The 16,348-nt window shown below is 55.3% G+C and overlaps 1 protein-coding gene across 1 annotated transcript; it reads left to right on the plus strand.

Moving 5' to 3' along the window:
- Positions 1-880: 880 nt before the first annotated feature.
- On the plus strand, positions 881-16,264 carry SRPX2 (sushi repeat containing protein X-linked 2). Its single transcript, XM_075007795.1, has 11 exons — positions 881-925; positions 2,672-2,789; positions 5,607-5,690; positions 5,853-6,044; positions 10,855-11,031; positions 11,749-11,875; positions 12,020-12,141; positions 12,600-12,779; positions 14,618-14,751; positions 14,826-14,947; positions 15,568-16,264. Exons 2-11 carry the CDS (start codon positions 2,684-2,686, stop codon positions 15,746-15,748), a joined length of 1,425 nt encoding a protein of 474 aa, XP_074863896.1. The 5' UTR covers positions 881-925; positions 2,672-2,683; the 3' UTR covers positions 15,749-16,264.
- The last annotated feature ends 84 nt before the right edge of the window (positions 16,265-16,348 follow it).

The following is a 16,348-nucleotide window of genomic DNA, read 5'->3' on the forward strand; positions in this document are numbered from 1 at the left end:
GTGTCCTATCACAGCATCTAGATTTATAAGAACCAGATCCATCAGATCCATTCAGCGCAATTTAGTGATCTGAGCACAAGGCAGCTGGCAGCATCTGATTCCTCCAGGGCTTTTGGTAACTCTCTGCACTTTCTCTATCTGCAGGATGGATATGAAGATCATCAAAGTCACTGACCTTGGAAGGGCGCATGGGCAGTGTTCTGAAAATGCTAAATCTTACAGAGAATAAATCCTAGGGGCAGTTTTTCTGCTGGTGCCAACTGGCACCAATTTACACCTGCAAGTAATGTGACCCCGAGTGTCCAAAAAGTAAGCCACAGCCCAAATCATTACACACAAGGGGTTAGATCGCCAATCCAGGGTCAGACAATGCCTGGTTTGGGAGACTGTGCGTCCTCCTCCCTGGATTTGAGAAAGCAGCAGCCAAAGGGAAAGTGGCTCCCACGTGGCTTTCCCTCTGAGGAACTTGAAACATTGTCCTGCTGCACCCTGGGTGGCAGAGCCTGCTTGTGCTGAGTCATGAAATCTGCAGCCCTCAATGTTTCATATCTAAGACTCAGGCTCAGCTACAATAGCTATTGCTCTAACTGTGGGCTGCAGGCCAAGGAGAGAGGCAACGTCCTGCCCACATTTGGTCTTCAGTGGGTGGATTAGTGGCGTCAATCCCTGCATCGGGTGACAACCCTTCAGCTATGGTTGGGGGCCTCCTCCCCAGCCTTCTCTCTTTTCTCCCTCTTCTCTCCGTGGGACACTACAGCTTTAAGGAAACATCTGGCAGATGCAGACATCCGAACATCTGGGCAGCGTTAGCCTAGTCTCCGACGATGCAGGAACAAACCACTCACGCTGAAAAAGTTAAAACACAAGTTTCCTGAACAGGCTGAGAGGAGAGAGAGGGTGAGGCGAGGGAGCAGCAGAGAAGCAGGTAAGAGCTGCTTTAAATGGCCATTTGGCTTCCATCCGTCAGGGAGAGGGACCCTCTAGGGAGCGTGGACACAGAAAGCTTTTGAACTAAGCTACCAAGCTTACCCTGGAGCTGAGGTTGCAGACAGATATTCCTGCATGCTGTGTGACTAGCCTCCAGACACCTTCCTCCAGCAGAGGCAGGGCAAGGAGCCCAGCAGTTGGTTATAAGACTCACTAATGGGCTTGCCAACTACTGGTGCCAGTGTGGGGGCACTACAGGCAGGACAGGTTCCTCTGTCGAGAGAGAGCTCAGATCATGAGCGATATGAGCCAGTGGAAGACTTGGAACAATGGAACTGGGGACCAGGGGTGTCTTTAAATATACAATTCAGCATCACCAAGGACCAGGATTCTACCTTGTTTCATTTTTCTACTCAGAAGCTATTTGTCACTTTCACAGGCGGCTTCTCCCTGTTCGTGACAAACCCCAGTTTCTTACTAAGGATCTCCTGGTACCCAGTCTGTCTGCCTCTGTCTCTCCCCCAGTCCCATTCTCCTTCCCTGTCTGCTCTCCTTCCCCTCTCTCCGTCCTGCTCCCCCTCCCTCTGCTGCTCTCCTCTCTCACAGTAGCACTGACCTGAAGCCACAGTAAACAGCACACTCGCATTCTTTTAACATGCCTGTTCCGGTCAAGCTGCCTATAAATAATGTTTGCTCCCTGCTTTGGCCCTAATACCTGTCCTCACTTGGGGGAGCTGCCTCCTGGCTCTGCCCTTACTGAATCCCACAGGAGGAAAGTGAATCTCTTAACTCAGACAGCAAACAAACTGGAGAGTCAGTCACAAAGAAATTCTCTCCATGCTGTCTGGAGCAAGGCCCTTCTCCAGCAAACCTGTCCTAGAGAGCTGTGCATTTAGCTGCCTCTTCTCCTGAAAGTTCATTCTCCCTCCCATATATCTGCTTTTCTGCCTGTTCATAGGCCCCTTTGCCTTGTACAGTCCTTTCCACTAGCACCTAGCCGATGGTAAACACTCCCTTACTGATCTGGTAGCCTTTGCGCTCAGTGCAGGAGTTAGAAACAAGTTTTTCTCCCTTGTGTTTTCAGCATGAATTTCTTCCACCACATTAACCAGGCTTGACTCCATGGAAAAGCATTGCCAACTCCGCTGCTTTGACCATCACTCTCATCATCTGGGGGAAAGAATTTCTGAAAGCACAGGGGATACAGTCAGATTCTCCCCTTTCATTTTTAAAGATTTCTAGCCCTCATTGTTTCAGAGACATGCGAGAAAACCTGAAGTCCTGTGGCACCTTATAGACCAACAGATATTTTGGAGCGTACGCTTTTGTGGGCAAAGACCCGACGAAGAGGGTCTTTGCTCACAAAAGCATATGCTCCAAAATATCTGTTGGTCTATAAGGTGCCCCAAGACGTCTCCTTGTTTTTGTGTACACTGGCTAACACGGCTACCCCTCTGATGCTCGGAAACCTGATTCCCTGGAGGTTTAAATAAACAAAAAAGAGGTCAATTAAAAGATCCCAGAATTTGCTGTTTTCAAAATCTCATGATCTTTGACCCACTCATGCTCATAGGGGGTCTGACTCATAATTTTTGAATGCTTGGGGTAGACGGTAGTAGGGAAAAATCTGGATCTCACCAATGTGGCCTGGAGTGCAAAACTACGGGAGAAAACAAGCATATACGGGTCAATAACTCACCAATAGCCCGGGGCTCTCTTTCAAACCTGCTTCTCTTTTTTGTAGGTGCCAGCCTCCATGGCTGGGCTTGCTGGGCACTCTGGGCTCGTGGCTAGAATGGCACAAGGAGAAGCACCCCTCCTGCTGCTGTTCATCAGGCTGGCGTCGTCAACTTGGTATGAAGGTCAGTGTCCACCCAGTGCAGGACAGTGAGTCAACAGTGGCTGGTGCTACCGGGGAGTGAAGGAGGCCTACTGCAGGGCACAGGAGGAGCAGGTTTTCTTCTACGGGTTCTTCAGTGGGCAGCTGGCACAGTCCAGAGCTGGGAACCCTCGAGGGAGTGTGGTGCAGGAGGAGGGGTAGCTGGATGAGTCAAGTATCCAAGTGGACCTGCCCTGAGGACAGCGGTTTGCTGAGTGTCAGGGAGCAGGTCAGGGTTAAGAGACTAGGGAGGCGCTGGAGAGCAAGGGACAAGCCTGCCCTGGGAGGTAGGGGCCAGCCTGACGTGAACTGCTCAGAGGGCCCAGGCTGTGTTGACTGGTCTGTGGTGGTGACTCTCTGCTGGGGGTAGGGAGGGGGGAAACAGACCCAACGCTGGGGTTAGGAACGCAGCCAGAGACGAGTAAACAACAAACTCTCCCCACCCCAGCCACAGTGGCAGGAGCTAAACTTTGCCGCAATCCCTTGGCTCCCTCAGGAGCCTTTGGCAGGAGAGTGTTTGTCTGCACCAGCTGCCGCAAGTGCTCAAGCCTCTTCCCACCTGTGGCTAACCTGCCCACTTACAACCCCTTCGCTTGTTTGCTGTGGAAACCCAGCTCTCTCCCTCAGCATCCCAGCCTCAAGCTCATGCCAGGTTAGCCTCAGAGGGGCTCCCAGGAGGCCCAGACAGTCACCTGGGGAGTTCTGACCCCCGAATGCACTAGTTATAGATCCTCTCACCTTTGTTACCTCAGCCTCTGCCTGGCTCATACTGAGCCAGGATATCACTGAATAAACACTGACGGGGGATGAAAAAGCACATTTCCATCTATGCATCACTTTCTCCTGCAGGGACTGGCTCTGCGGCCTCAGAGTCGGGTTTGTAATAAGGGGACTCCCGGCAACCACACAGTCAGATCCCAGCAGGGCTGAGTCAGCCCACCTTCCCTATGGAGTAGACACACTGAGTTCCATGTGCTTTCCTGGCTGTGAGCCTTAAATGCTGAGGTGCTAGCTGCTTAGAGTGGGTATCAACGATCTCACAGCACAACAGGGAGTTATTTTGATGGGCTTGGCACACTCTGGGGGTGCTCCCTGCACGCCGGTGCCCAGAGGTGGCTGCATGTCCCATAAGAAGTGTGTGAGGGGCTCTGAAGTGAACTGCTCTTTGGAAAGGAGGGGTCAGGGGAACAGAGCAATACCAGGGTGGGATGGGGGAACTGGTTGTTGGGGTTCATAAAGCTTCCCCAAGCTCTTCTGCGGGGCAGCGGAGGGGCTGGTGGATGAACTTAGGCGACAACCATCCCTTTGCTTTCAGCCCCCACCTGGCAGCACTGCAACAGGGAAGGAAGAGCAAAAGAGCAGGCAGGTCTCTGGCCTGAGTGTGGGTCCACCCAGGAAGTGGGGCGCAGGGTCTGAGCAGCTCCCCAGGAGACTCACCCTGCTTCCCTAGAGCCTGTTGTGCTCCAGGTGTGCTCCCTGGGGGTTTCTTTCCCCGCTCATTCCTCGCTGGAGTCCATGCGCCGTGCTCGTGTCGGGTAACATCTGGGATCCTGCTTAGTGCAGACAGTGATTTCAAGGTTAGCGCAGAAATGAGGCCTGGGGCACAGGCACTACGAAGAGAAGCCAATGGAGCCCCTGGGTCTGGAATGAGAGGAAAGCCAGAGGAAAGGTGAGCTCACCCCTCAGGAATGCCGCTGTCAGTTCACTTCGTTCGTTGGAACTCAAATGCATCTGCTGCTGGTCACGGTGAAGAGAGAAGTTTGGGTTCCATGTTTGGTCGGGCCTGGCCATCTGCGCACGCCAGCCCTGGGCTGCTGAGGGCCCCCTTTGCCGAGCTGCCCAGGGTTGCGGGGGGGCAATCCTGTTTTTCCCACCATGCACCCCATGACTGTGTGTCAAGGGGACATGAGAGGGGAGCGATCGGTCGGGACTTCCTGGAATTTTGTTTGTGAAAGGACTGAGTTGTTCCCTGTCCAGCTGTGCTCCGACACCCACTTCCTGGCGTGAGTGAGCCTGGCACACCAAGCTGTTTAGTCTGCTGGATGGTGCCAACCACACGAACCAGCTCACTGCCAGTGCCAGCTGAGAGGGTGAGGGCAACGTCTCCGTGGATGTGCTCCCTCCTCAGTGCGTGGCTGGGGCTCTGTCTGTGCAGGAGCTGGGACAGGGAGTGGGACAGAGTGAGAGAAAGGAGCAAAAACCCCAGATCACTCCAGTAGCCAGTCCCAGGGGACTCTAGGCCTTCTGCTAGTGCAGCCGTTTGCTGGTCTGAGGCGTGCACGGTGGCACTGATTCCCCTTGGCCCTCCACCTCAGGCAGCAGTTCACACCAGTGCAGAGAGGGGCTGACGTGCTACCAGCTGTGAATCACAGTGTTTTCCCCTTCGGGGGCTGTGGCACTGCATCCCCCAACCCTGACATCTGCCTCAGCACACTATTCCTGGGTACCGAGGAGCCCGAGAGGACAGGGGCGTTCCAAGTCGCCAGAGGGATGGAGACAGCTCCTTAACAAGGGCTGTGAATGCTACGGGGGAAACCAAGATCTGTGGAGGATTCCCCTGCAGGGAGGCCCCACACCTGGAGGCCCAGCTGTGCGGAGCAGATGTTGCCCAGGCCTTCTGCAGAGGCCTAATTCCCTCCAGTCCAGCCTCAGTGCGGCTCCTGTCGCCATTTCTCTGCAGGCTCCCAGCACCTCAGACATGTGGTGACACATGTCCCCCTCAGGGAGAGTCTGAAGGATGAGGGCCAGGCTGAGGGCCAGGCTGAGACCCCCCCTCACCGCTTTCTCCTCCTCCCACTAGGTTCTGGTTACAGCACTGGTGAGAGCTACAACAATGAAGTGTACGTGGAAGAGTCTCCCCCGGCTCCTGCCCTGGACTATCGAGGTAACAGTTGCACGCTGGCTTTCCCCAGAGAAAGGCGTCTCTGACCAGCACGGGCCTCAGGCTTCCTCAAAAGCCTGGAAGGGAAGCACATACTTTGCCCGGCTAAGCTGGCCCGTCTGAATAGTTAGCACCGGTATTTCCCCTCTTCTCTCTGTCTCTTAGTTCCTCTGTGGTGCTACCCATTACACATCCACCACGGAGAGGCAGCCTGCCACTCCCCCCGGGGAGGGAATCACCGCAGCACCTTGGGGACACGCTGCCAGCTCTCCTGCGATCGGGGCTTCCGGCTAATCGGGCGCAGATCGGTGCAGTGTTTGCCAAGCCGGCGCTGGTCTGGCACAGCGTATTGCAGACGTAAGTCCTGTTCCAGTGTGTGCGAGCCTGCTGCCCTGGCGGCGACTGGTGCTGGGTTGTGCGACAGAGGCTATGGGGAGGGATTGTTTGGTCTCAGAGCTGGGGGCAGCGCTTCATGTCCATTAGGACCTGATCTCCATTCACTGCCTGAAGCTCCCACTACTCCAGCCTTTTGCTCATTTGCTGCTTGCCCCTGGTCAGCTTCTTCTCGTGGCTTAGCCTCCCTCCAGGTCCAATTCAGTGCCACCATTTGAGCATAACAGATTCCTACCAAACCACAGCCCAGTGACCTTACAGCAGCCCTTCAGCCCAGTCTGTGGGCTCAATGGTCTCTCTACCCTTATCATAGGTGCTGTCACCCCACCTTTCTTGGTGTCTGGCAGAGGAACCTAGAACCTTCCCTGCTCTGAGTTCTGATGCTCTGGCAGCTGCTTCCTCATCATCCTTCCTGAATTCCTGGACCACTTCCTGCCTTGGCTTGGCTCTGGGCCCTTTCCCCAACCTGTTCCTGGGCTCTGCAGGGTTCTTTCTCCTGGAGTCCCAGCTGCCATCTGCCTCTCCCCATGGTCTCTGTGCCCATGTTTCTTTCCACCCTGACCCCAGGTCCTATCTCCTCATGTCTGGGATGGTTCTCAGGGTGTCCAGGACTCGGAGTCACCTTGTTATTCCCCCTGCCTGCAGTGGGTGGGAGATGTGCTTGTACTTAACTATGTGCCAGCTTCCTGTTACCCCCAGCCTGTCAGCCATCCAACTGCTCTCCTCCAGTCCTTGCTTTTCCTTGCAGGCGCACCCCGAGCCCCTTTGAAACTTTCCCTTATAGCGGCCAGCTCCTCCTCCATTGAATTCTCACAGACACACCGGGTCTGCTTCCCCAAGGGAACAGCATGTGCCCCTCCCCACCAAAATGATTCAACTCGGGATCAGTTTCTTGCGTGATACCACAGCACTGAAATGTACTGACCATGCGGAAGATGACAGGTTTGCTGTCAAAGACTCAAGGGCCAAGACACAGTGAGTGGGGATAGTGGAATCTTAAGGGTTACATATAAAGCAAAATCTGAACTCAGGTTCTAGAAACTCAACTTAAACTTCTTTAGACACAAGTCCCGCGGGATAGCTGTACAACTAAGTCTCCATAAGGATCTAAATTGGTTAACACTCCACAGAGGCAACTTCCCCTTGATGGACATTCGCCTAACCCCATCGGCTTCTACATGGAGTGACCACAATCCCCATCTGATCACTCTAATTTACCATGGATAGTAACGTCCGTCTTTTGCAGTAATTTTTTTACATATGTGTCTGCCTTTGTATTTCCACTCCAGTTAGTCTGATGAAGTGGGTTTTACCCACAAACGCTTATGCCTTAATAAATCTGCTACTCTCTAAGGCTACGTCTACACAGACAAGTTATCTCTAAATATCAGCAGTTATTCTGAAATAACTTTGGCAGCGTATAAGTGACACGCATACTATTTTGAAATAAATTCGAAATAGCAGGTGCGTTATATCGATTCCTGTAAACCCAATTTCCCGAGGAAAAATGGCTATTTTGAAATTCAAAATAGCGCTATGGACCGAGAAATGCTATTTCAGATAGCGGGGTGCTACTTCAAAATGCATTTTGTGTGTGGCCGTGTTATTTTGAAATAAGATCTCGAAATGGCTCTTATTTCAAAATAGGGCTGTTGTGTAGACGTAGCCTAAGGTGCTACAGGACTCCTCCTTGTTTTTAGACATAAGGTTAGTGTGTTATGTCACCGTACAAGTTCTTTGCAGCCTTTCCAGCCAATTTGGGGTGGGATCCAGTTTTCATGGATGTTAGTATGCTACCCATTAATTCCTAGGCACAGAAACAAGAGTTATCTCCTTGCCTTCTCCTGATAGCTCCCAAAAGTGCATTGTGCTCAGAGCCAAGATAAGCCATGTGGTACGGTCTCCTGCGTGCTGCCTCCCCGTTGAGTTCACACATGTGCACACACACCCCACTGACTTTGTATGTAACGGAGCTTTCATTGTGTTGGCTGACAGGGTTTCATTAACATGTCTGGCAGACAGGCTGTTTGTCAGCTCTGCCCTGATACAGACTTGCAGAATGTATTTTCAGACTTGGAGAATGACCATCATGGCCTGGCTTTCATTTAAGACCTGGAGAACCAGGAGGTACATACCAGAATCAGACTCCTGTATCCATTTGCCAGCTGGGATTGAGGGGTTCCAGGGCCACAGGTCTTCCCTTTTATCTAAGGTCAGCTTGCTCCTGTCCTGTGGCTTCCCACTGTCTCTCCTGGCCCTCTGCTAGGCTTTCCTCCACAGACAAGATCTCTAGACCTGGTTTTTTCCAATGGTCTCATCTGCCTTAAACTCCCTTTTTATTCATCACCCAGCAGCCCTCCGCTGGGCAAGGCACCTCTGGAGCACTTATTGCACTCTGAAAACAACAAGATGTCTTGTGGCGCCTTATAGACTAACAGATATTTTGGAGCATAAGCTTTTGTGGGCAAAACTTCTTGTTGTTCTCGAAGCTACAGACTAACACAGCTCCCTCTCTGATATTTATTGCACTCTGGTTCCAATGACGTCACGGCCCAGCTGGTTGCTGAAGCTTGTGACTTTGTTCTCACACACAACCAGTTCAGATTTGGGGACAATTTATACTTTCAAGTCAGCGGCATTGCTATGGGTACCCGTGTGGCCTCACGGGACACCAGCACTTTTATGGCTTTCTCAGCTCCTGTTCCCAAGTGGTCCTGCTCTACTTATGCAGCTATATTGATGATATCTTCATCACCAGGACCAATGGGAAGAGGCCTTTGAAGAAATCCACTGGGATTTCAACAATTTCCACCCCACCAACAAGCTCAGGTGGGACCATTCCACACAAGAGATCCACTCCCTGGACACTACAATGCAAATAAATGATGGTCACCCTACACCCAAAACCTCCTGAGCGCGATACTTACCTACCTGCCTCCAGCTTTCATCCAGAACACATCACACAATCCATTGCCCACAGCCATGCCCTAAGATGGGGGGTGTGCAAAGTGGGGAGCGCACCCCCGCCAGAGGGGGCACAACATTTTGTAAGGGGGGGGGTCACAGCACGACTGGCTCCTCCCCCCCACCCCGCCCCAGCCAGCATCCGCTGTCTCACCAGGCCTCTGTTTTCTCCCACGTGGCCTCTGCTGCTGCTGTCACCAAGGGAACGGCACCCCCCACCAACAGCTAGACAAATCAGAATGTGCAGAGGCCCTGAGTCAAGCACTGGGGGGCAACCAGCAAGTTCCTGGGTCCCTCGTTGGTACCCTCCTGGGGTCCTCCCCCCGAGCACCTCTCCTCCTTCAGGACACCTCCTGGAGCCTCCCACCACCCCTTTCCCAAGTGTCCCACCCCCTTCCTGAGTGCCTCCCTTCGCATCCCTTCCTGTGGTCCTCCCACAGGTTGGAGGGGGGCATGGCTAATTTGAGGGCCAAAAAGTGGGGCCTGATGTAAAAAGTTTGCTCAAGACTGCCCTAAGCTACAACCACATTTGCTCCAATCCCTCAGATAGAGACAAACACCCAAAGATTCTCAATCAACCATTCTTAAAACTACAATATCTACCTGGGGAAGAGAAGAAACAGATGGAGAGAGCCAAGTGGGTTGCCAGAAGTCACCTACTATAGGACAGACCCACGAAAGAAAGCGAAAGAAGCCCCCAAACCTGAAACACATATCACACACCCCACAACAGAAACACTAACCCAGGAACCAATCCCTGCAACAAATCCCATTGCCGAGACATCTACCTTAGGGACACCAGCACAGGACCAAACCACATCAGCCACATCAGCAAAGGCTCATTCACCTGCACAGCTACTCATGTGAGATATGCCATCATGGTCCAGCAATGCCCCTCTGCCACGTACGCTGGCCATACCAGACTGTCTCTATGCCCCAGAATAAATGGACCCAAATCACACATTAAGAATGGTAAGAGACAAAATCCAGGGGAGAACAATTAACCTCCCTGGACATGTGGTTACAGACTTGAAAGTTGCCATTGTCAGGAAATAAACTTTAAATCTAGGCTGTGACGTGAGACTGCTGAGCTGGAATTCATATGCCAATTTGACACCATCAGACTGGGTCTGAATAGGGACTGGGAATGGCTCATTCATTACCACATGTAATTTTCCACTGTAGGTATTCTCACCTTATCCACATCTGTCCTGACCGAATTAGCGCTGATGGAACACACCTATCTCTGAATCCCTTCCAGCTGTTTCTTTTTCTTTCCCTTCATGCACCTGATGAAGTGAGTTTCAACTCACCGTAATCTGTTCCATAATAGAGTTGTTAGTCTTTAAGGTGCCCCCACCAGCCTCCCTGTTGGTTTTGCTGAACCAGACTATCACGGCTGCCTCCGAAGCATCTCTGGCCCCAGTCAAGACTTTTGCTGCCAGAATGAGACGGACACAACATTACAGACTCTTCCGGCACCAGCTTACCCAACTCCTACAACCATCACTAAAGTGTGCATGCCTAAATGGAAGGCCGTTCATTCCTATGTCCTTCTTCCCCTCTGCAGTTTTCCCCTGAGGTTTAGTGCCCTACCTTAACAAAGCTGCATGCAGGAGAGAAGAAAGTCCCAGGAGCCCTATCAGCCCAGCCACCTCCTGGCCCAGAGCAGCTGAGCTCAGTGCCATCCTGGCTGGTTCTGTCATTCCAAACCCTCCCCGGCTCAGGTGCTACTGTCCTGAGTTGTGTGCTGGCCCCAGTGGGGTTCTGCATGCATGTCTGCTGAGCAGGTCTGCTTGGTCTGTTGCAGAGGTCCGGTGCCATGTGCTGCCAGCAGTGATGAGCGGCTCCTACCAGTGTTCAGCCGGCTCGCTGCTGGACTCTCACTGCGATTACTCCTGTCTCCCCGGGTACCACCTGGAGGGTGACCGCAGCCGGCTGTGCATGGAGGATGGACAGTGGAGCGGCAGAGAGCCAATCTGTGTAGGTAAATTCTCCCCCTGCTGTCCTCACCACCAGCCTTGCTCGTTCTGCACCCACACTGTAGGGCCTACGATTGCCCAGAGTTTATCCTCAGTGCTTGCTCCATGGGGCTATTACTGCCCTTGCGGTTTCTCCCTCGTTCCCTCCCATCCACCAGGGACTACAAACCCCAGCTCATCATAGAATCCTAGAACTGGAAGGGGCCTTGAGAGTTCCTTGAGTCCAGTCCCCGCCCTCAAGTACTAGCTAGACCATCCCTGATAGATGTCTATCTAACCTGCTCTTCTCTCTCTCCAGTGATTGAGAGTTCACAACATCTCCTGCTAATCCTGGACACCTTCTGCTGGGCCAAGGTGACGTCCCGTGGTTAGCCCTGCTGAACTCCCCCAGGACATTGTGGTCCCCTCAGTTTAGGATGATCGCTTGGCCCACAGAAGGAATGACTCATATTCATTTGCTTTGGCCCGTTCCCCTCACACTGGCATGGCACCTCACAAGGTTATCCTGGGTATCTGCCCCAGGGGCCCTTGCTGTCCGCATGGCTCTCCCTGGCTAGCTTCCCTAGAGAGGGAGATATTGCATGTGACTGTTCCTTCTCCCAGTTCCTCAGCCCCCTGCAGTCTACTGCCTCCTCCCAGGGCTTATAGCTGAACCTCACTCTCCTGACCATGGCCCTGCCCTGGTGGTTTTCCTGGAATTCCTCTCTGCTTTGCTTGGGCAGATCTTGAGCCCCCCAAGATGCGATGCCCAGAGTCACGAGAGAGGATGGCGGAGCCAGAGAAGCTGACAGCCACAGTGTACTGGGACCCGCCCCATGTGAAGGACTCTGCTGATGGCATCATCAAACGGTGAGTGTGGGGTGTTGCAGGAAGCCTGCCCCAAATGGGGTCTGGTGGTTTTGTTGCCCTGAAGGTGCTACGCAGGGAATCAAAACAAGCCCCAGCTGGGAGAAATGCACCATTCCCTGAAGACCCTCTTTCTTTTGGCTCCAGCGTGACACTGCGAGGCCCAGAACCAGGGTCTGAGTTTCCAGAGGGGGAGCACATTATCCGTTATATTGCCTACGACCAGGCCTACAACCGGGCCAGCTGCAAATTCATCGTCAGAGTCCACGGTAAGGGACAGTTTGCCCGCTGCCCCTGGGACCACAGCTCCCTGACACCTGGGCTGGAGGAGCCAATTCCCCGCCGAGAGGGCTCAGGAGCTGTGATCAGGTCACAGGTGCCTTGATGCGAGTTTTGGTCCCTGCATGCTTCCCACCCCTCCACCCCAGGCGATCAGTGTCACCTGTAGGTCCCATGACGTTGCCCCTACAAGGGCCCTGCCAAGTACAGGCCACTGCAGGACCCCTGGCACCACCTCCTGCTTTCCCTCGCCTTCTTGTCACCTGTGGCCATACCGCGACCCATGGTGCCGCCTCCCCAGTCCTCAGGGATACAGGCACTCCAGCCCTTTCCAAACCCTGACTCTCGCTAGGGCCTGCTAGCTAGCCTGCCCCACAGCACGCCAGCACCGCCAGCTGTGCCAGCTCAAGGCATCCCTGGGCCTCCACGTCTGCTCTCCCCTCCGCAGTGAGTCGCTGCCCTGTTCTGAAGCCACCACAGCATGGCTACCTCAGCTGCACCTCCGAGGGCAATAACTACGGCGCCACCTGCGAGTACTTATGCGATGGGGGCTACGAGCGCCAAGGGACCCCCTCCCGCGTCTGCCAGTCCAGCCGCCACTGGTCGGGGTCCCAGCCCGTCTGTGTGTGTAAGTGATGCGGGGGAGGGGCCGGCAGGGCGAGACGAGGGGCTGGAGGTAACTGAGCCGCCTCCACTGGGGCTCTTTGGCTAGGTTTGAATCAGTCAGCTCCACCTTGGCCTGAGCAGGGTCAGGTGCGTCTCCAGTTCCCAGCAGCCCAGCAAATCGGGGCCCTGGTACTCACTGGTGACTGAGCAGAGGGCTCTCCTGGCAGATCTGCACTGCCTGAGCACGCCCCAGCCAAGCTCCTGGGCGCACCTTCTTACAACAGAGCAAGGAACGGCAGCGCCCAGGCTCGGCGCCATTGCCAGATGGGTGGCATTCCACAACGGCCCTCTGGGGTCTCTGGCCCAGCCTGCCTTACCCTGTGATAGCAGCTGTCGGTGAGCCCTGCTCTGAGCCTGCTCTGCAGAGGGGATGAGTCTGTCCTGGCTGTAGCTGCCTGTCATGCTGGAGGAGCCTGGTTCAGTCCCCAGTGTGCTAGCTAAGACGGCTGCTGCGACGCTTGTCTCCTCCATTCGGGTCAGGGCGGGTTGATCAGCTTCTCTCAGTAAACTGCCCCAGCCTGCCCCGTGCTGGCTGACAAACCTGGGGTGTGATCTGTTCCTTGGGTGTCCCAACGTGCTGGTCACACTGTGTGTCGCTCTTGGGAAACAGAAGCCCCAGGTTCAGCACATGCTGCCGCGAGGGGCTGTTTGGCTGTTTGGATGAATTAGATAAGGGGAAGGAACAAGTATGGTGCAGCCATCTCTAGCTGCCTCCTTCCCAGCAGCCCCTCACCTTAAGCTCATGCCCATTTTCTCTCTCTTTGTTAATAACACCTGGCCCTGGCCCCGGGGTTCACTTTGATACAGGGTGGTCAGGGAGCCTGGCTGGTGCAGAGCTGGGGATTAGGAGATTCTCATTGTCCCTATCTCAGATACATACCACCCTCCCCGGCCCATCAGGGAAGCTGGAATCCAGATCCAGCTGCCCCATCTGAGTGGCTTGTGCCATACCAATCCCTGGATCTGACCACCTGATGGCTCCAGATCCGAGCCTGGTGGCACAGGTCTAGTTGTGGTTACTGGAATCCCAGAGGCTGGGCTGCCCAGCAAAGCTCCCCCACTCCTCTTCCTAAGTACTACTTAAAAACCCCAAGACTCAAGGGCACGCACCAGGAACGTCTGAACCTGCTGCCCTCCCTAGACTCAGCCAGGCAAAGGCTCCCCTGCAGTCCCTGCTGCAGCTGGCACGTACCCCTTACTGCTCCTCTCACCCCAGTGCCAATCACAAGTCATGCTCCAGAAGTCACTGGAGCTGCCTTGCAGCACAAGCCTGGGAAAAGCAAGGAGAGCGTCAAAGTCTTCCTCTTCTCAGCTGCTCATTAAAAGGGTCACAGACAACGTCCCTTGTTCATAGCCCCTGGTTAGCCCCATCTCCTGCCGGCCATGCCCAAGGCAGCATAGTCGGCCAGGCTGGCCCCATCCCTGTCAGTGCTGAGGTGAAGGTGCGGCAGCTGAGGCACTGGGGCCTGCCTAGCTGCAAGGGCCAGGGACATTGTTGTGGGAAGGTGGGGGGGGCCTTCGGCTTGCTCAGGCTGACGAGGTGCAGGCCGTGGGCTCTCAGCCGAGGGGGAGGCAGACGCCCTGGTCTGTGTGACACTGGAGAGCTGCTCCCCGGCTTGTTTGCTGCCCTCTGCTGGAGAAGCTGCTGAAATGGTGATGGAGAACAGAGGCCCCCAAGCCAGGGGAGACACATCAGCTTCCCAGGGGAGGGCCAGCTGGCTTCTAGGGCAGACCCCTGCAGAGAGGGGCAGCAGAAGCCCCCTCCAGCCACCCCCGTCTGAGCTCACCTCCCCACCTCAGCCATGCAGATCAACGTGGACGTGAACTCGGCTGCCAGCCTCCTGGATCAGTTCTATGAGAAACGCCGGCTCCTGATCATCTCCGCTCCCGACCCCGCCACTCGCTTCTACAAGATGCAGATCGCCATGCTGCAGGTGAGCCCCTCCCCTGCGCCGCCTCCGCCCCCATCCCTGCCAGCAGGGGGTGACTGCTCTGCCCCTCTCTGCAGCAAGCCACCTGCGAGCTGGACCTGCGGCACATCACCATCCTGGAACTAGTGGGGCAGCCCCCCCACGAGGTGGGCCGCATCCGTGAACACCAGCTGTCGGCTGGCATCATCGAGGAGCTCAGGTAGGTGGGGCAGGGGCCAGCCTCAGTCGCTCAGAGCAAGGGGCATCATGGGCCCCCAAATCAGCTCCCAGCAAGCATACGAACCTGCTTCCTTGACAGCTGTAGCTACTGTGCTAGCTTGGGGCAGGGGCTCGTGCTTCGGGAGCAGAATCCCAGCAGCAGGCCCGGCAGCAGCCACGGAGCCATTAGACACCTGCTCCCAGGAAAGGCGCCACCCCCTGTGTGCTGGGTGACAAGGATGGATGACAAACCCTACACCCTGCCTGCCCCTCCCCATTGGCCTTGCAGGGAGCCACCCAAAATCAACAGGGTCCCCCCCACCAGGCCTGTGGAAAAGGCAAAAAGGGCCCAGCCAGCAGCTGGGGGAGGGATCAGGCTAGGGCTGGACTCAAACAGGCAGCTTGCAGACTCGAGTACGGTGGCACAGAACGAATACAGCCAGAGCGTCCCCACCCCCCCAGTCGCTCAGCCTGCGCAGCACAGGGAAGCAGCCGCATGCACATGAGGATCGGCGGCAGCCAGCACCACACGGGGCGTGTTGAGGGGAAAGCCGGGGGTGGGGGGGTGGCCAGCCACTGCGGGCACAGCCAGCTCTGATCTCCCCCTCGGTGCTCCCACAGACAGTTCCTGCACATCACCCGCTCCACTTTTAACATGGTGCTGATTGACAAGCAGGGCGTGGACCGCGAGCGCTACATGGAGCCGGTCACGCCTGAGGAGCTCTTCTCCTTCATTGACACCTACCTCCTGAGCAGCCAGGAGGCCGCCCGGCGCGCACAAAGCAGGGACCTGTGCGACTGAGCCACCGCTGCACTGCCGCCCTTCACATTCCAGACCCACAGCCCCAGAGGGGGAAGCCTGGGCCCAGCTGCTCTCACACAACCTCCCCTGCCACCTCAGGCTCTACCCAAACAGCCCAGCAGGAAGCAGAACCTCCAGGGGAAGATTTAACTCACCCGTTATTTTATTACGCTCTTGTAAGAAACGTGTTCTGACAGCAGTAGGGCTCTCGGCGACACAAGCTGCCCTGCCCTGCCTGCACAGCATGTCCTGCCCCCCCGGTGCCCCACATGGCCATGTAGTGCTAACAGAGCACGCCCACCCCACCAGGCTCCAGCCTGTGTAGTGAGCGGAGGGGCTGAGAGCTCTGGCAAGGGGTGACAGCAGCAGAGCAGAGCTGCCCAGAGCAGTCTAAGCACAGCCGCTGCCCGAGGCTAGTTCCCAAGAGTGGGGAGAGGGTGAGGCCAAGGGCAGCCTGAGCTGGACACAATTCGCTGGGGGGAAGAGGGCGTCTCAGGCCCAGAGCGGGACTGGAAGGTGTTGGAAGGACACACAGCCCTCTGCCCAGGCTGTGCTTGGCCTGGGCCCTAGCAGGCAGGAGGTAAGAGGCCCAGAGCAGAA

Source organism: Carettochelys insculpta, chromosome 13 (genome assembly GCF_033958435.1).
Source record: "Carettochelys insculpta isolate YL-2023 chromosome 13, ASM3395843v1, whole genome shotgun sequence".
Classification (NCBI taxonomy): domain Eukaryota; kingdom Metazoa; phylum Chordata; order Testudines; family Carettochelyidae; genus Carettochelys; species Carettochelys insculpta.